The sequence below is a fragment of the Schistocerca nitens genome, chromosome 4, assembly GCF_023898315.1.
Source record: "Schistocerca nitens isolate TAMUIC-IGC-003100 chromosome 4, iqSchNite1.1, whole genome shotgun sequence".
In the NCBI taxonomy this organism is placed as follows: domain Eukaryota; kingdom Metazoa; phylum Arthropoda; class Insecta; order Orthoptera; family Acrididae; genus Schistocerca; species Schistocerca nitens.
The window spans coordinates 34,390,061-34,410,703 of NC_064617.1; the positions used below are offsets into that span (position 1 = coordinate 34,390,061).

Genomic DNA, 20,643 nt, shown 5'->3' on the forward strand with positions numbered 1-20,643 from the left:
GTTCTGGATGAATTCTCCCAACATTAGAGGCATAACTGGGGAGAACTGTTAACTGCTGAATGATCAGATAAAAAGTTAGAGGGATCATGGGTGAAATCTGACGCTCTGTACAAACTGAAGGTGCAAGTCTAGACTTGGGAATAGCTTGAGGATTTGAAGGAAAGATTCCTGTTTCTTTGAAACAGTCAGCTCAGCTGGTGTCATTTCTTTCAGCCAGGCACTTCCAAAAATGACACATGTGACTGTTTTAACTCTTCCAATTGTCCAGAACTTAGGTCAGCAACATCCCAAAATATTCAAATGGTTTGAAAATACGCTTGTCAAGTAGGAAATATTCACATTTGTAATTTCTTTAGAAGCAATATAGTATCTGTTGTTTCCTTAAGTAGCAGCAACAAGAATTGGCATCAAGACATGATTTACCTCCATTAACAATGAGGAAGGTTTTGTGAGGATACTGGCTATCACTGAGCCTTTTCTGTTACTTCATACAAGTGTTACCAGGTTAATTAATATGCCTTTCATCTTTATACATCTTTCCTCTAAACAGAATCATGGGAGGAATACTTTTAAGTACAGCATTTACATGTTCAGCTACTGTTACATTCTCAGCTTGTTCATGAGCAATAATCTAAAGTCCTTTTTACAACAAATGTATGAAGCAAGTGCCATCAAGGTTTTATTAGAGACCTACTTTTCCTCATTCAGCTACTCACTAGCTTCATACCCGTAGTAAATTTGCAAATTTAATAACTGTGTCCTAGTAACAAAGAAATGAGCTTTTGAGGCATATATAATGACAGATTTCTTACAAATTACTTTGGATATCTAAAGAAGTCTCATTATTTGAAGCTGGTCAAATGTAGCACTCTAAACCAATTTCTCAAGGGGGGTTTGGGGGGGGGGGGGGGGGGTGAGGAGTGATATCATATCTGAAATACATCACTAGTGCCTCAAGCATATACAAGCAGAAGATTCAGTGCAAGCTGCAACCTTCCACATCTCACTCATACTTTCAGAATTGTGCGCTGTGGGTTTCATTTGAAACTGGAAACTTACTTCTTCATGCCACATTCACTCATAATAAATTACTCACAGTAATCAAGTTAAAATCATTGGAAACTAAAACAGTTTCCACAATGAAACTTTGTCTTGAAACCTGGCAGAAAATCCAAAGTGATTCTGGCTGTATGTGAAGTATGTTAGCGGCAAGAAACAGTCAATGCTTTCTCTACATGATTGCAATGGAGATACTACTGAAGACAGTGCTGCCAGAGCAGAGTTACTAAACACAGCCTTCCAGAATGCCTTCACAAAAGATGATGGAGTAAATATTCCAGAATTCGAATTGTGGAGATTTGCCAAAATGAGTAACATAGAAGTAAATATCCTCGGAGTAATGAAGCAACTTAAATCATTTAATAAAAGCAAGTCTTCTGGTCCAGACTGTATACCAATTAGGTTCCTTTTGGAGTATGCTGATGCATTAGCTCCATACTTAATGATCATATGCAACCGTTCACTCAATGAAAGATCTTTACCCAAAGACTGGAAAGTTGCACAGGTCACACTAATATTCAAGAAAGGCAGTAGGAGTAACCCACTAAATTACAGGCCCAAATTATTAATGTCGATATGCAGCAGGATTGTAGAACATATATTGTGTTCAAACATTATGAATTACCTCAAAGAAAACGATCTATTGATGCACAATCAACAAGGGTTCAGAAAACATCATTCCTGTGAAACACAACTAGCTTTTTTTTTTTTTTTACATGAAGTGTTGAGTGCTATTGACAAGGGATTTCTGGAAGGCTTTTGACACTGTACCACGCAAGTGTCTGGTACTGAAATTGTGTGCTTATGGAATATCATCTCAGTTATATGACTGGATTTGGGTTTCCTTCCAGAGAGGTCACAGTTTGTAATAATTGATGGAAAGTCATCGAGTAAAACAGAAGTGATTTCTGGCATTCCCCAAGGTAGTGTTATAAGCCCTTTGCTGTTCCATATCTATACAAATCATTTTGGAGACAATCTGAGCAGCCATCTTCTGTTGTTTGCAGATGATGCTGTCATTTATCGACTAATAAAGTCATCATAAGAATAAAACAAACTGCAAAATGGTTTAGAAAATATATCTGAATGGTGCAAAAAGTGGCAGTTGACCATACATAATGAAATGTGTGAAGTCATCCACATGAATGCTAGAAGGAACTCATTTAGTCTAATCTAAAAGCCATAAATTCAACTAAATACCTAGGTATTACAATAATAAACAACTTAAATGGGAAGGAACACACAAAAAATGTTGTGGGGAAGGCTAACCAAAGACTGAATTTTATTGGCAGGTCAGTTGGAAAATGTAACAGACCTATTAATGAGACTGCCTACACTACACTTGTTCATCCTCTTCTAGAATACTACTGTGCAGTGTGGGATCCTTACCAGATAGGATTGATGGAATACATCAAAAAGTTCAAAGAAAGGCAGCACATTTTGTATTATTGAGAAATATGGGAAAGATTGTGAAAGAAATGATACAGGATTTCGGCTTGAAATCATTAAAAGAAGGCTGTTTTTCGTTGCGACAGAATCTTCTCACAAAATTTCAATCATTATCTTTCTCCTCTGAATGCGAAAATATTGTTTTGACACTGACCTACATAGGTAAGAACAATCACCACAATAAAATAAGGGAAATCAGAGCTCATATGGAAAGATGTAAGTGTTTTTTATATGAGATTGGACCCCCCCCCCCCCCCCCCATGAACCATGGACCTTGCCGTTGGTGGGTGGTGCCTCAACGATACAGATAGCCATAATACCGTAAGTGCAAACACAACGGAGGGGTGTCTGTTGAGAGGCCACACAAACATGTGGTTCCTGAAGAGGGGCAGCAGCCTTTCCAGCAGTTGCAGGGGCAGCACTCGGGATGATTGACTGATCTGGCCATGTAACCCTAACCAAAACAGTTTTGCTGTGCTGATACTGAGAACGACTGAAAGCAAGTGGAAACTACAGCTGTACTTTCTCCCAAGGGCATACAGCTTTACTGTATGGTTATATGATGATGGTGTACTCTTGGGCAAAATATTCCGGAAGTAAAATAGTCCCCCATTTGGACCTCTGGGCGGGGACAACTCAGGAGGACGTTGTTATCAGGAGAAAGACAACTGGCATTCTACAGGACGGAGCGTGAAATGTTAGATCCCTTAATTGGGCAGGTAGGTTAGAAAATTTAGAAAGGGAAATGGATAGGTTACAGTTAGATATAGTGGGAATTAGTGAAGTTCGGTGGCAGGAGGAAAAAGACTTTTGGTCAGATGAATACAGGGTTATAAATACAAAATCAAATAGGGGTAACGCAGGAGTAGGTTTAATAATGAATAAAAACAATAGGAATGTGGCTAAGCTACTATAAACAGCATAGTGAATGCATTTTTGTAGCCAAGATACATATGAAACCCACACCTACCACAGTAGTACAAGTTTATATGCCAACTAGCTCTGCAGATAACGAAGAAATTGAAGAAATTTATTATGAAATAAAAAAATTATTCAGATAGTGAAGGGAGATTAAAATTTAATAGTCATGGGTGACTGGAATTCGGTAGTAGGAAAAGGGAGAGAAGGAAACGTAGTAGGTGAATATGGACTGGGGGAAAGAAATGAAAGAGGAAGCCGCATGGTAGAATTTTGCACAGAGCACAACTTAATCATAGCTAACACTTGGTTCAAGAATCATAAAAGGAGGTTGTATACATGGAAGAACCCTGGAGATACTAAAAGGTTTCAGGTAGGTTATATAATGGTACAACAGAGATTTAGGAACCAGATTTTAAATGGTAAGACATTACCGGAGGCAGATGTGCACTCTGAGCACAATCTATTCAGACGTTGAAGAGAATTTCAGTGAGAGCATTAGGGAACAATTGACAAGAATGGGGAAAGAAATACAGCAGAAGAAGAATGGGTAGCTTTGGGAGATGAAATAGTGAAGGTAGCAGAGGATCAAGTAGGTAAAAAGATGAGGGCTAATAGAAATCTTTGGGTAACAGAAGAGATACTGAATTTCATTCATGAAGCGAGAAAATACAAAAATGCAGTAAATGAAGAAGGCAAAAAGGAATACAAACGTCTCAAAAATGAGAACAACAGTAAGTGCAAAATGGCTAAGCTGCAATGGCTAGAGGACAAATGTAAGGATGTAGAGGTGTATATCACTAGGGGGTAAGATAGAAACTGCCTACAGAATAATTAAAGAGACCTTTGGAGAAAAGAGAACCACTTGCATGAATTTCAAGAGCTCAGATGGAAACCCAGTTCTAAGGAAAGAAGGGAAAGAAGAAAGGTAGGAGGAGTGTACGGAGGGTCTATAGATGGGCGATGTTCTTGACGACAATATTATGGAAATGAAAGAAAATGTAGATGAAGATGAAATAGGAGATATGATACTGTGTGAAGGGTTTGACAGAGCACTGAAAGGCCTAAGCCGAAACAAGGCCCCCAGTAGCAGTAGACAGCATTCCATTAGAACTACTGATAGCCTCGGGAGAGCCAGCCCTGACAAAAATCTACCATATGGTGAGCAAGATACATGAGACAGGTGAAATGCCCTCAGGCTTCAAGAAGAATATAATAATTCCAATCCCAAAGAAAGCAGGTGCTGACGTGTGTGAAAATTACCAAACTATCAGTTTAGTAAGTCACAGCACCAAAATACTAACATGAATCCTTTACAGCCGAATGGAAAAACTGGTAGAAGCCGACCTTGGGGAAGATCAGTTTGGATTCCGTAGAAATGTTGGAACACGAGATGCAATACTGACCCTATGACTTATCTTTGTTGTTGTTGTTTTCAGTCCAGAGACTGGTTTAATGCAGTTCTCCATGCTACTCTATCCAGTAAAAGCTTCATCATCTCCCAGTACGTACAACAGCCTAAATCCTTCTGAATCTGCTTAGTGTATTCATCTCTTGGTCTCCCTCATGATTTTTACCCTCCACGCTGCCATCCAATACTAAATTGGTGATCCCTTGATGCCTCAGAAGATGCCTACCAACTGCTCCCTTCTTCTAGTCAAGTTGTGCCACAGTCCCCTCTTCTCCCCATTTCTATTCAATAACTCCTCATTAGTTATGTGATCTACCCATCTAATCTTCAGCATTCTTCTGTAGCACCACATTTCAAAAGCTTCTATTCTCTTCTTGTCCTAACTATTAATCATCCATGTTTCACTTCGATACATGGCTACAATGGATACAAATACTTTCAGAAACGACTCCCTGACACTTAAATCTATACTCGATTTTAACAAATTTCTCTTCTTCAGAAACGCTTTCCTTGCCATTGTCAGTTTACATTTTACATCCTCTCTACATCAACCATCATCAGTTATTTTGCTCCCCAAATAGCAAAACTCTTTTACTACTTTAAGTGTCCCATTTCGTAATCAAATTCCCTCAGCATCATCAGACTTAATTCGACTACATTCCATTATCCTCGTTTTGCTTTTGTTTATGTCCATCTTACACCTTCCTTTCAGCACACTGTCCATTCCATTCATCTGTTCTTCCAAGTCCTTTTCTGTCTCTGACAGAATTACAATGTCATCGGCGAACCTCAAAGTTTTTATTTCTTCTCGATGGATTTTAATACCTACTCCAAATTTTTCTTTAGTTTCCTTTACTGCTTGCTCAATATACAGACTGAATAACATTGGGGATAAGCTACAACCCTGTCTCACTCCCTTCCCAACCACTGCTTCCCTTTCATGACCCTCGACTATTGTAACTGCCATCAGGTTCCAGTACAAATTGTAAATAGCCTTACACTCCCTGTATTTGACCCCTGCAACCTATATAATTCGGAAGAGTATTCCAATCAACAATGTCAAAAGCTTTCTTTAAGTCTACAAATGCTAGAAAAATGGGTTTGCCTCTCCTTAATCTTTATTCTAAGATAAGTCGTAAGGTCAGTATTGCCTCACAAGTTCCAGTATTTCTACGGAATTTAAACTGATCTTCCCCAAGGACTGCTTCTACCAGTTTTTCCATTCGTCTGTAAAGAATTCGTAATAGTATTTTGCAGCCGTGACTTATTGAACTGATAGTTCGGTAATTTTCACATCTGTCAACACCTGCTTTCTTTGGTATTGGAATTATTATATTCTTCTTGAAGTCTGAGGGTATTTTGCCTGTCTCATAAATCTTGCTAATCAGATGGTAGAGTTTTGTCAGGACTGGCTCCCCCAAGGCTGTCAGTAGTTCTAATGGAATGCTGTCTAATCCCGGGGCCTTGTTTCGACTTAGGTCTTTCAGTGCTCTGTTTAACTCTTCACACAGTATTGTATCTCCCATATCATTTTCATCTACCTCCTCTTCCATTTCCATAATATTGTCCTCAAGTACATCGCCCTTGTATAGACGCTCTATATACTCCTTCCGCCTTTCTGCTTTCCCTTCTTTGCTTAGAATTAGGCTTCCATCTGAGCTCTTGATATTCATACAAGTTGTTCTCTTTAATTTTCCTGTAGGCAGTATCTATTTTGCCCCTAGTGAGATAAGCCTCTACATCCTTACATTTGTCCTCTAGCCATCCCTGCTTAGCTATTTTGCACTTCCTGTTGATCTCATTTTTGAGACGTTTGTATTCCTTTTTGCCTGCTTATTTTAATGCATTTTAAATGTTCTCCTTTCATCAATTACATTCAGTATTTATTCTGTTCCCCAAGGATTTCTAATAGCCCTAATCTTTTTAACTACTTGATCCTCTGCTGCCTTCATTTCTTCATCCCTCAGAGCAACCCATTCTTTTTCTACTGTATTTCTATCCCCCATTCCTGTCACTTTTTCTTTTACACTCTCCCTGAAACTCTGTACAACTGCTGGTTTATTCAGTTTATCGTACAACTGCTGGTTTATTCAGTTTATCCAGGTCCCATCTCCTTAAATTCCCACCTTTTTGCAGTTTCTTCAGTTTTAATCTACAATTCATAACCAATAGAATGTGGCTGGAGTCCACATCTGCCCCTGGAAATGCCTTACAATTTAAAACCTTGTTCCTAAATCTCTGTCTTACCATTATGTAATCTGTCTGATACCTTCTAGTATCTCCAGGATTCTTTCAAGTATACAACCTTCTTTTATGATTCTTGAACCAAGTGTTGGCTATGATGAAGTTATGCTCTGTGCAAAATTCTACCAGGTGGCTTCCTCTTGCATTTCTTACCCCCAATCCGTATTCACCTACTAGGTTTCCTTCTCTCCCTTTTCCTACTATTGAATTCCAGTCACCCATGACTACTAAATTTTCGTCTCCCTTCACTACCTAACTAATTTCTTTTATCTCATCATACATTTCATCAATTCCTTCATCTGCAGAACTAGTTGGCATATAAACCTGTACTACTGTAGTAGGCGTGGGCTTCATGTCTATCTTGGCCACAATAATGCGTTCACTATGGTGTTTGTAGTAGCTTACCCGCACTCCTTTTTTTTTATTCATTATGAAACCTACTCCTGCATTACCCCTGTTTGATTTTGTATTTATAAACCTGTATTCACCTGACCAAAAGCCTTGTTCCTCCTGCCACCGAACTTCACTAATTCCCACTATATCTAACTTTAACATATCCATTTCCCTTTTTCAAATTTTCTATCCTACCTGCCCAATTAAGGGATCTGACATTCTACGCTCCAATCCATAGATTGCCGGTTTTCTTTCTTCTGATAACAATGTCCTCTTGAGTAGTCCCCGCCTGGAGATCAGAATGGGCGACTTTTTTACCTCCGGAATCTTTTACCCAAGAGGACGCCATCATCATTTAACCATACAGTAAAGCTGCATGCCCTGGGGAAAAATTTTAATTGTGTCAGAGACAGCAAAGGGCTTGGAAGAGCAGTTGAACGGAATGGACAGTGTCTTGAAACGAAGATGTAAGATGAATATCAACAAAGCAAAACGAGGACAATGGAATGTGGTCGAGTAAACTCAGGTGATACTGAGGGAATTAGATTAGGAAATGAGACATTTAAAGTAGTAAAGGAGTTTTGCTATTTGTGGAGCAAAATAACTGATCATGGTCAAAGTAGAGAGGATATAAAATGTAGACTAGCAATGGCAAGCAAAGGGTTTCTGAAGAAGAGAAATTTATTAACATCGAGTATAGATTTAAGTGTCAGGAAGTCATTTCTGAAAGTATTTGTATGGAGTGTAGCCATGTATGGAAGTGAAACGTGGACGATAAATAGCTTAGACAAGAAGAGAATAGAAGATTTTGAAAGGTGGTGCTACATAAGAATGCTGAAGATTAGATGGGTATATCACACAACTAATGAGGAGGTATTGAATAGAATTGGGGAGAAGAGTTTGTGGCAGAACTTGACTAGAAGAAGGGACCGGTTGGTAGGACATGTTCTGAGGCATCAAGGGATCACCAATTTAGTACTGGAGGGCAGCACGGAGGGGAAAAATCATAGAGGGAAACCAAGAGATGAATACACTAAACAGATTCAGAAGGATGTAGATCAGTAGATACTGGCAGATGATGAAGCTTGCACTGGATATAGTAGCATGGAGAGCTGCATTAAACCTGTCTCTGGACTAAAGACAACAACCACAACAACAACATATGAGATGTGAATAATAGAGAATTGTGAAGGTGGTTCTATGAACCATCTGCTAGGGACTTCAATGTGATTTGCAGAGTATGCATGTAGATATAGGTGTAGATGTAGATGTAGTGACACTCGATGGAGTGTCTCATACTTTACACGACCCTCAGCATAAGACAGTGGATCCAGAGGTGAACCATTGATATTCAACAACTTTACACAGACATTTTATGTCCCATACAGAGGTGACAGTTCTCAGTAATATAACAGCAGTCTCTCTACAATTTAAGTTGTAGTTTTTATGTACAAGTGAACATAGTGAAAGAAGCAGAAGCATAATCCATAAACACGGCCAGAATGATGAGAGACCAAACTGAAAGCCAAATGGTGGATGAGAGATGGGTAAAAATTTGTGAGCAGAAATTCAAGTGAAAGAGGAGGCATTTCATTTCAGTTTATGTAACACTGGCTGAAAAATTTAAGAATGATGAAGTTATGCATTTCATTGGTTACAGTACTCCAATGACATTTTCCAGAAATATATTTATACAGAATCACAATTTACTACAGTATCACAACACAAACAGATGAACAATTTTTGTAAACAGCAAGACATGTCAGTACATTCATACATAAATATTTGAACAATGAAGAAAACCAGGACTGAATATTGATGATAATAATAATAATAATAATAATAATAATAATAATAATAATATGAAAATAGTGGATTGCACTTGCCATAGACTGGAGATACGATGTATACAGGCACAACAAGAAAACTACCAAACATGTGAACTTCTGGCAAACAACTCACATGCAAATAACCACTGTCTCTGACCACCAAGGTGGGACTGCAGGCAACTGCACATGATGAGAAAAGTGGTCTAGGTGGTGAGGGTAGAGGTGAGGCTGGGTCAGGAAGGGGGGTGATAGCAGGGTAGGGGTAGGTGACTGAAGTGCTGGTTGTGGATGCATACAGTGATGTGGTAGTGTGGTAGGAACAGGGCAGGGGAATTATATGCAATCAGAATTTGGGATGGGGTGAAAAAGGGGGGGGGGGAAGGAGATAGGAAAAGGAGAGTATTAGAGGAGGGGGAAAAAGAGACTCTGCATGTACTGCTGGAATAGAAGGCTGTGTAGTGCTGCATTTGGAGGACAGGTTATAATAAAGTTTGATGCTGGTGGGTGGGTGGGTGGGGGGGGGGGGGAGGTGAGGGGTGGTCTCCAGGAACATAGGACATATTGCAATGGGGAGGGGGGCATTCGCACCTATGCAGTTCACAGAAGCTAGTGTGGGAAAGAAGGATACAGATGGTGCAGGCTGTGAAGCAGTCATTAAAGTGATGGATGTTCTGTTGGGCAGCATGTTTGACAACTGGGTAGTCCTGTTATCTCTCTGTCACAGTTTGTCTGTGACCATTCACGTGAACCTACAGCTTGTTGGTTGTCTCATCCAATAGAACATGGCACAGTGATCAAAGCTAAACTTTTAGATTACATGATTGCTTTCACAGGTAGCCTTGTCTTTGATGGGATACGTGATGCTTTCGAACGGACTGGAGTAGGTGGTTGTTCAGTTGCTACACTTGACAGAGTCAATGGAGAGCACTGCCCTCTCTCAAGTCATTTCTATCTGAGGGACATTGGCCAAGATGCCACCACTCCTAGTGTGGCTAACAGGACACTTGCCACAGCAAGAGAGGGAAAATGTTGTGAAAGAGTACTTGACCTGGCATCTGTCATAGGTCACTGCATATGCACCTCTTACACTAAAGGGTGAATGTGTGTATTTTCTTTTGTGTGTGTCAAGTTTTAATTATAAGTGATTCTCTACACACACCCTCATTCACTGCCGTCTGAATGGATCTGAACCATTATACATCCTTTAAATTGCTGGTCCTCAGAAAAAATGGACGATTTAAATTCCTGTCTGTGGACACCAACATTTTGGTCCATGTGGGTTGGACTGTGATGGATTCGATGAAATAGCAAGCAGGGCAGCCACCTGTGGGTGAAAATGCAGTGAGCTTCAATGCAGCAGCATGGGGATGAAGCCACATTAAAAGCTAAGTACCTGGTCTGGTTATTCTGCTTCCTGTAAATTCCCACTCATTCTGAGTGCTGTGTCTGCTTATACATGCTACTGCTAACCTTCCAAGATTGATGAATTTTTAAGAAAGGAACTTGTTATTACAACCTTGGTGGTGAATTTGCAAATGAATTTGGCATAAAGGGGATTTTGAACACTTTGGGTACTACTGTCAGGCTGGAACAGCTCCCAAAGATAGTGGATAAATATGAACATGCACAGCCACAGATGGAATTGTTTAAGACATAGACAGACAGACAGACAGACCACAGGGAAACCTTCAGAAACATGCTCTTTGAAGTTTCAAAATAACAGATCATGCCAATGCAGGTGACAGGGTTTCATTACATGATCGATCTGACTTGACCGATTGATTCATTGAGAGGGGTTATGGGACCGAACAGCAAGGTCATCAGTCCCACAATTCCAAAGTTAGACACAGAAGAAAGAGTCCACTGAAAATGAATGGACCCAGTCAGGGGAGTCAAATGATAAAATAATGAAGATTAAACACACACAGTAAAAGGCACAAAAGGTTAGACCAAATCTAAAAACTGGAAAAAGAAAGAAAAAAAAGCAGAAAACGTGGAGTGGTCTTTCCATGGGGGAGTGTTCATGGGGTCCCACACCAAAAAGACTGTAAAAGAGGTCCCAACCCCTGCTCTAAGACTACTGAAGTAGAATATTATATCTGGAAATAAAAACCACTTTCACAGAGGCAACTGAGGACCAGTTCAACCATCCAAGATTCGTCTGGTAATATTAAATTTAAGGGGAGCTGAAACGATTCATCTCCTCCATGTTAATTTTAGCAAATAGAAGGAACATTTTTTCTAAAATCATTAAACATATTGCTCTGAAATTTCGACTACGTGTTCAGTGAGTACTTCTCTACAAACTTATAATGCCATGTTAATTAATATTTATTGGTTTTTCTTTTTTAAACAGACGCTTATTTTTTCTCTAAAATTTTGCACTTTTTCTTCTTTAACTCTTGATATATACAATATTTTTTTACAATTTGTTATAAAAATGAAGGCAAAGAAGTAAACAATATTGTGTATAAATTTCATTGATATACTGTTAGCAGTTTTTGAGAAAATGTTCCTCAAAGACGAAAATTTTGAAGTTACGGGAAATGGCTTCCAAAGTTTTTTAGTACATTCCTACCCCATATGATGGATTATCAGCATCCTCTTCTTTTAGCAGTGTTAGTTTCCTTTTCACTGGTCTTTTCTTTCATTTTGATGCATGTTTTAGGCTTTTGTCTCTTCTTCCTGCACCTCTTAGTCTTTCTTCATCAATTAGGCACTTTGTGGAAATGGTGGTGTGTCCTGGTTGGAAACCTAAACGTTTCAGCGCATCACATTTGATAATGTTTCATTCATTGTATGTTGCCACTGCATCATACACTTCAATATGCAATGTTTTTATCTGTACAAACACTCTTTTGGGAATCCTAATCCAAATTAAATTATTTACACTTTCATTTGGTTTTTGAGTTTTCCCATGTAAACACTTTTCCAATAAACGTGGCTGTGATAAATCTCTGAATATGGGCTTAGTTAAATCAATTACAGCATTTGTAAAACTGTTTTTATGGGCATATTCCTTTCTTGATAGGTACTTACACCATGAGTCATCACCTGTGGGGCACAGTGCATGTTGTGGATGTTCATTTGTTGATGCAGTATGAAAAAATAATGCCCATACCACTCTCCTCATATGAACAATGCTTCTTGTATTTTGGCTAATTGCACACCCATAATACCTCTGCAATCTATCAATTGCTTTGTCTGTCAATCTTCCTCTTCCTCCAAGCGTCTTACCATCACCAAACTTCTGGGATCCTAACGTTTGCTTTAGTTTGCGCAAGTGAGCCCCCATGCATTTCTGCACATGTCCAATGCACTCCTGTTTTTTAATGTGAATTTCATTGCCATAAGGTTTGAGTTCCTCTACAGCTTTATATCCCTTAGAATCACTATCTCCTAGATAGTTAGTGTATCATACATCATACCATTCCTGTGATCTGGAAAAAATTGCTTTCACTCCCTCTACTTCCATCACTCCACTCAGGCAATGAAAATTTGCTTCACAACTTTCACTATGTTCGTCCTTGGTATTACCCTTACATCTGCAATGTTTTCAGAGAATAGCATCATCAATTACTTTGCGACTGTTTCCACTTGAAGCTGTCACAACACCATTTAGAGATTTATGACCTCTACATTGCCATGATCCATCTAAAGCAACAGTTAAATTTCTACAATTGCCATTATCTGTCACAGATTCTGAAACTGCTTTCTTCATTGTTGCTTGAGCAATATCTTCAGCAGAAGATCCCACCAATTCATTATAAAATTCAAACTGCCAGTAGTTTTAGATCATCCATGTATAGCAAATGTGTGATTTTGTGTGGGTATGTTCCAGTAATATTATATCCATAATTTGTACTATTTAGCATGTTGGATAGTGGGTTCAGAGCAAGGCAGAACCAGAAAGGACTTAATGAGTCTCCTTAGTATATTCAACACTTAATATGTATTGGCTGTGATGTGATATTATTTGAATTTGTTTGGATATTAAGTGTGGTTTTCCAATTTTTCATTACCATGTTTACGAACTGTTTCAATTTAGGATCTACTTTGTATATTTCCAATATCTGTAGTAACGATGAGTGGGGTACACTATCCAAAGCTTTTTGGTAATCAATGTATACGTAGTGTAGTGAGCTTTTAGTTTTAGCTTGATATGTCACCTCTACATCTATTATCAGTTGCTCTTTACATCCTCGTGCTCCTTTGCAACAGCCATTTTGTTCTTCATTTATAATTTTGTTCTGTGTTGTATGTGTCACTAATTTTTGTGTAATGACTGAAGTTAATAGTTTGTATATTGTTGGTAGGCATGTTATGGGGCGATATTTAGCTGGGATTGCTGTGTCTGCTTGATCTTTAGGTTTCAGATAAGTTATTCCATGTATAAGTGTATCAGGGAATGTGTATGGGTCTGCAATGTAACTGTTAAATAATTTAGTTAGATGTGAATGTGTTGAGGTAAACTTCTTTAGCCAGAAATTTGCTATTTTATCTTTTCCAGGGGCTTTCCAATTGTGAGTAGAATTAATTGCTTGGGTGACTTGATGTTGCAAAATTATCACTTCAGGCATTTGTGGTATCATCTTGTATGTATCTGTTTCTGCTTGTACCCACCATGCATGTCTGTTATGTTGTACCAGGTTTGACCATATGTTGCTCCAGAAGTGTTCCAGGTCTGTTATGTTTGGTGGATTGTCTATTGTAATGTGTGAGTAGTCTACTGTCTGGTAAAGTTTCTTTTGGTTTGTGTTGAATGTTTGGTTTTGTTTCCTTCTATTTTCACTTTTTTTGTATCTTCTAAGTCGTTTGGCCAATGCTTGTAATTTCTGCTTCTTTTCATCGAACTGTTCTATCGCTTCTTGTTGTGAGATTTTACCTAACCTTTTTCGTTTTTTGTCTGATATTTCATTTCTTATAAATTGAGTTAGCTGTCCGACGTCTTTTCTCAGTTTCTCTATTCTGAGCTGTAGCCTGTGTTGCCATGCTGGTTTTGTGGGTATCTTCTGTGTGTTGGTTGGTTCTGATCTCTGCCTACTGTGTGTATTTAGTGTAGTGAGTGCTCCTACATAAACCAGTAGTTGCAACTCTTCCATAGTTGTATTTTCATTTATTTTGTTGTGTACGATTGTGTTGATAGTTGTTATTGTTGTTTCGACTTGTGGGTTATTTGGTGGTCTATGCAAGAATGGTCTAATTTCTGTATTTGTGACTTTGTATTCTATATATTTCAGCTGAAATTTTTCTTCTATATCTAACATATGTGTTCTACTTGTGCTTGTTCTGGTAGCTGTCTTAAGATTTCATTTTCCTCTGATTGTTTAATTGATGCGTGTTGTTCTTTGTTTTTTTGCTCTGGGATGTAGAGTGATTATTGAGGTTATGCCATGGTTCTTCCTCTTTTTACACGTGGCAGCAGCGGTGTGTATCGATATTTGCACCGTATACCATCTTTGGTCTAGTGCTTATAGTTCTAGCTGAAGCAGATCAGCAAGCAAGCCTCTGACGGCACAGTTGGGCGGGCCCGCTGGTGGTCTCTATGCAGTGTCGGAGCATGTGGGGGTTGTTCAGAGTGCTACGAGGTTCGTGGCTCACCGACCCAGGACTTGAAAGTTGAGTGGTGATTTATTTACGGAAGCCATGTCTGTTCACGTTCTCCCCTCACTTGGTGGTTCGCTGTTGGCAGTATTCCTGTGAGCAACAGCGAGTGTTGGAGTTGGTGAAGGTTTAGCTTCCGTGTGGTGGAATTAACTATATTTGTCGGTTTGAATTTAAAGTGCACCAGCAGAATTTTCTGCCTTGGTCACTGACTTAAATTCGGGCAGTGTGCTTTCCTCACCTGTTGTTGCTGTCCAACATGGTGTGTACTTTTTGACAATTTAATGTATTTTTGGTTGTGGGCGGCTATGTCCGTAACGTTTTGGCTTAGGAATTCGCTTATACTAGTCAGTGGTTAGCAAGTCATGTTGTCGGGGGGTCACTGTCTCTTGGTTGTTGCCGGCGGATCAAGTATAGTTGGGCCGACTTCTTGTCTCACCGAAGCAAACATTAAGATTTCAAGGGCAGACGAAGCCCCCTGAAAATTTCTGAGCACCATTGCCTATACTGCCTTTCTTGTTGGTTTTTGTGTATTTTTAATGGCTCAATTTCTATGCTTGTAATTGTTTCTAAAATCAAAGGCCTTCATCCGTTTTAAAAGTACGTTTTTCTAAATTGGGCAAGTCTCACATTGTCTGAAGATGAATCTTGGGCCTTCTGCCTATTGAAAGGTGATTGTAGTTATGTTGTTTTAAAATTATCAGCCTTCAGCCGCTTTTTAAAAACTTAATCTGACTAGTCAAATCTTACATCAGTTAGCCTTAAATACCATTTCAGGTTAAAGCCTAGAGCCTTCTGTCTTAAAAAAAAAAAATATTTATAGCAGTTGTATTTAATTCACTGGCCTTCACCCGTTTAGGATTTCTGTCGATAGTCAAGCTTACAAGTTGTGCTGTAATGTTTGGGCAACTAAATAAAGTGTTATGTTTAGAGTGTAACTGACAGCCGCTCATTCTGGCCCCCTTCCACAATTCCTACTACTAGTCCTGTCCTGTGGGTTCAGCAGGGCGTTTCAGAGGCTAATGGAATGTAATCGAATTACATGAGGTGATACTGAGGGAATTACATTAGCGAATAAGACAGTTCAGGACTGAAAATAACAACTGCTTAAGACATGGACAGAGCTTCGAAGCAGCTGAAGTAAGTTTTGTTTCATGAACTAACTACATAGTTAGCTATGAGCTGTAAATATGTCCTGAAGAGTACAATAGTTAATCCAAAATAATTTGAGAAAGCACTACTTTGTCAATTACGTGATAAGTGAATGAATATTAAAATGTGCACCATGAAACGACAATTTTGCTGCAAGCACAGCCAGTATGGGTATGATATACTAGCAAGCACAGAGAAATAAAAAAGCGTTACCTATGTTGGTTATCGGAAGTCTTGTTAATCTCTTAGGAAAAATTTCTGTGTGTGTGTCTGGGTGCACATGTTTGATTCGCGCATGTCGTGGACAATTTATTTACCCACTTTTTGCTCTGTCGTCTTAAACATCAGGCCATTTAGCCTTGGAACTAAGTACATGACCGAACATTAAGAAAATACAAAAATCTTGCTTATGTAACTCCATTGGTAAAATAAAAAAAATGGTTCTGAGCACTATGGGACTCAACTGCTGAGGTCATTAGTCCCCTAGAACTTAGAACTAGTTAAACCTAACTAACCTAAGGACATCACAAACATCCATGCCCGAGACAGGATTCGAACCTGCGGTCTTGCGGTTCCAGACTGCAGCGCCTTTAACCGCACGGCCACTTCGGCCGGCAAAATCAAAAAAGAGCTTTAGTAAATACGTAAATAATTTTGGTGTTGTATTGTTTCACGTTCTGTGAAAACAAAATACTTGCACAGTAACTATTTGATTGTCAACGTACATAGCAGCAGGTGTCATCACACTTTTTAAGTGATACTGAAATATAAAACATTTGAAAGCCCACAGTAGTACGTGAATTTGTACTCACCTCTGCTGCGTCTGATGATGTAAGTAATAGGGTGAAGGATCCACGAACGTTTTTAATCCAGTGAGTCTTCATAAGAGTTGTTGCATTTTACCAGAAATAAACGCATCTGACGAACGTGGTACTGCGAAAGCTAACTGATGTCTGCCGTTGTGGTATTCGGTCACAGTGCTTAACATGTCCACTACTGTTGTCACGTATGATTGTTCTTGTTTAACGTACAAAAATTTTAAATAAGTAACCTGTGCCCTACAAGAACGCACAACTACTGTTTGTCGTGGACACTTCGGTAATATGCTTAGCTGAGAGCTGAACTGTGTGCTACAGGCTAACAGCGATTCTTTAATGGTGTGGTAGCCATGTGGAGCTCTGACCGGTGACAGTCTTGCCAACGTAAAAGTAACTGGACAACATGTTCTCACTTTGAAATGAATCAACAGTAGTAACTGCATGTAAACCTCATTAAACTTCTGACAAGACGAGTATGCGAAGCCTAGCTCTTTTTCAGGGCTGCATAGCGCGTAACAAATGTTTTGTCTCTCTGATGGTACCCTTAATTTGTTCCATATAAACGATGCTGAGCTGAGAAGCCGAAGCGCAGCCCTCGGGACATCGTGCGAACCCTGGCGCGAGCAGCAGGCATTTGTTCGTATCAAGCAAGCAGCTGGTGTGACGGGGGAGCTGCAACAGAACAGATGCCAGCAGGGCTCGCCGACCGTGTGACGTACGCTCCTTACCAGTTACATGAGAGCTGTAACAAATGAAATTTACAAGTAGAAGAATGCTGAGGTGTGTCAAGAGTTCAAGAACTTTACTGCAATTTGTAAACGGTTGAGCCAAAAACAGCTCGGACTTGAAGACAATCAGCATAATGATTTTGATAACACAAAGCAAAACAATCAAGTATGAAATTCTGCTTTATGTAACGTTTCCTTTGGATAAAATTGTAAATATGGAGCTAAACTGTTTGTTAAACAAATTAAACTGGATGGGAATTTTATCCCTCACTGCGGGTATTTTATTATTTTTTTTTTTTTTTGGGGGGGGGGCTGCTTTTATTACATGACTAAAGCAAAAGAGATTGCTTCGGAAAATATTTTTTTATTGGAAAATCAATGCTAATAATTCAAAAAAGAGTAAAATTCTTTTGTGAAATATTTAAACTAAAACTTGCTTACTAGTTCGTAACTGGCTAAATGCATGAAGTATGTTCCGTTCATCACATAACTTCACGCATTCTAGGGGACTATAAAAAGTTATATATCATCGTTATTTGTGAAAGACATTTATGCCGAGCGCCCAAAGTGATTTCAAAAGCGCATTTATCGAAATCTATCAGTAGTGTAATGTATAGTAAAATATTGTTTTCTGATTTTTATGCAAGGGTGATGCTGAGGGAATTAGATTAGGAAATGAGACACTTAAAGTAGTAAATGAGTTTTGCTATTTGGGGAGTAAAATAACTGATGATGGTCGAAGTAGAGAGGATATAAAATGTAGACTGGCAATGGCAAGGAAATCGTTTCTGAAGAAGAGAAATTTGTTAACATCGAGTATAGATTTAAGTGTCAGGAAGTCGTTTCTGAAAGTATTTGTATGGAGTGTAGCCATGTATGGAAGTGAAACATGGACGATAACTAGTTTGGACAAGAAGAGAATAGAAGCTTTCGAAATGTGGTGCTACAGAAGAATGCTGAAGATAAGGTGGGTAGATCACGTAACTAATGAGGAGGTATTGAATAGGATTGGGGAGAAGAGAAGTTTGTGGCAGAACTTGACTAGAAGAAGGGATCGGTTGGTAGGACATGTTTTGAGGCATCAAGGGATCACAAATTTAGCATTGGAGGGCATCGTGGAGGGTAAAAATCGTAGAGGGAGACCAAGAGATGAATGCACTAAGCAGATTCAGAAGGGTGTAGGCTGCAGTAGGTACTGGGAGATCAAGAAGATTGCACAGGATGGAGTAGCATGGAGAGCTGCATCAAACCAGTCTCAGGACTGAAGACCACAACAAAACAACAATGCAAGGAAATATGTTTTGCCAAACGATTTTAATTACAAGAGACATTTGCGAAGTGAGCGAAGCGAAAATGCAAAATGTATAGCGACGGTAAAGAAATACGCGGTCATTATGTCCTTCATTTATCCTCGCCTGATGGTGGCGCTTTCTTCTTTTGGATACCTCAAAGTGTAACCATCTGCTGCTGCGTTCATCTGTATTTAGATCAACTTACGATTTTTAACGCAAATGTGAGAGTCGAGTTTATTTAAAAATGAACACCTCATTGATTCCTGTGATAAATATTACTATGTACGAATATTTATGTCTTTCTGTTCACAGCCATTAGAAAAAGGATTACTGACGGGTTGTTCGATGTTACAACCACCGGATATATTGCGTGTTCTTTCGTCACTTATTTGAATATCTCGAAGTCGAACCACTCAGAGATCGAACTGTCGACAATTTCTTTTCATTTGATGCGTGTATCTATACGCAAGAATAACGTTCAGGTGATCGGTCGATGACCGTCGTACAATGACACTGGCAGTCGTTTCAGTGGCCTGACGGTCTTCTGCCTCGAGATATTATTGGCCGGTGACGTAAAAGGATGCTTATTTCGCATGTGTTGTCAGAAATAATTAATTTCAATTTCTCATATCTTTTTGCTTCCGTTTGTCGTCTATGGACGTTCGTCCCGCCCGTCGCCGACGTGTACAACAGCCGGTAGTTTTCTTTACCGTGACACACTGGAAAATAACACCCAGAATCTTTTCATTCACTATAAATTCATAGAGACAGAGAGAAACGTTTCCACTTCTTCAGTCTTTTCATCATCTGTGGAGCTAGTTGGCACAGAGATTTGTACTGTTGTGGTAGGGCCGGCCTCGGTGGCCGAGCGGTTCTAGGCGCTTCAGTCTGGAACCGCGCGACAGCTACGGTCGCAGGTTCGAATGCTTCCTCGAGCATGGATGTGTGTGTGATGTCCTTAGGTTAGTTAGGTTTAACGAGTTCTAGGTTCTAGGGGACTGATCACCTCAGAAGTTAAGTCCCATAGTGCTCAGAGCCATATGTACCATTTTGTTGTTGTAGGTTTGGGTTTCGTCAGTACACGGGGGTGACAAAAGTCCTGAGATACCTCCAAATACGGTGTCGGGTCTCCTTTCTCCTGACATAATGCAGCTATTCGGTGTGACGTGGACTCAACATGGTGTTGGAAGTCCCCTGCTGAAATAGTTAGCCACGCTGTCTCTATAGCCGTCCATAATGGCGGCAATAATGCCGTCGCCCACCGCATTGTGCGCGGTAAGAGGTAATGCCTGAAATGTGGTGTTCCCGGCACACTCTTGACACTGCGGATAGCGGAACACCGAATTTACTAACTCTTTCTGGAATGGATTCCCCATGCATCTAGCTCAAAGTACAATTACGCGCTCAGTGTCAGTTAATTCCCGTTGTGCGGCAATAATGAAGTCTGAAACCTTTTCACATGAATCAACTGTGTACACACGACAGCTCCATCAATGTACTGCCCTTTTATACTTTATGTATGCGATACTACAGCCATCTCTATATATTCATGTTGCTATACCACGAATTTTTTCAATCCACTGTATCTTGGCTACGATAATGCATTCACTATACTGTTGACAGTATCTTACCCGCATTCCTATTTTCTTATTCATTATTAAACCTACTTCTGCATTACCCATATTTGACTTTGTATCTATAACTCTCTATTCAACTGACCAGAAGTTCTGTTCCTCCTGCCACCGA

General features: G+C 39.5%; 1 protein-coding gene across 1 annotated transcript in view; it reads left to right on the forward strand.

Annotated features, from left to right (window-relative positions):
- Positions 1-16,021: 16,021 nt before the first annotated feature.
- LOC126251419 (proline-rich protein 36-like) overlaps positions 16,022-20,643 on the forward strand; it is a 67,406-nt gene continuing 62,784 nt past the window's right edge. The window contains exon 1 of the mRNA XM_049951833.1: positions 16,022-16,047. Within this exon, the coding sequence (XP_049807790.1) occupies positions 16,022-16,047 (26 nt within the window). The remainder of the gene's footprint in view (positions 16,048-20,643) is intronic.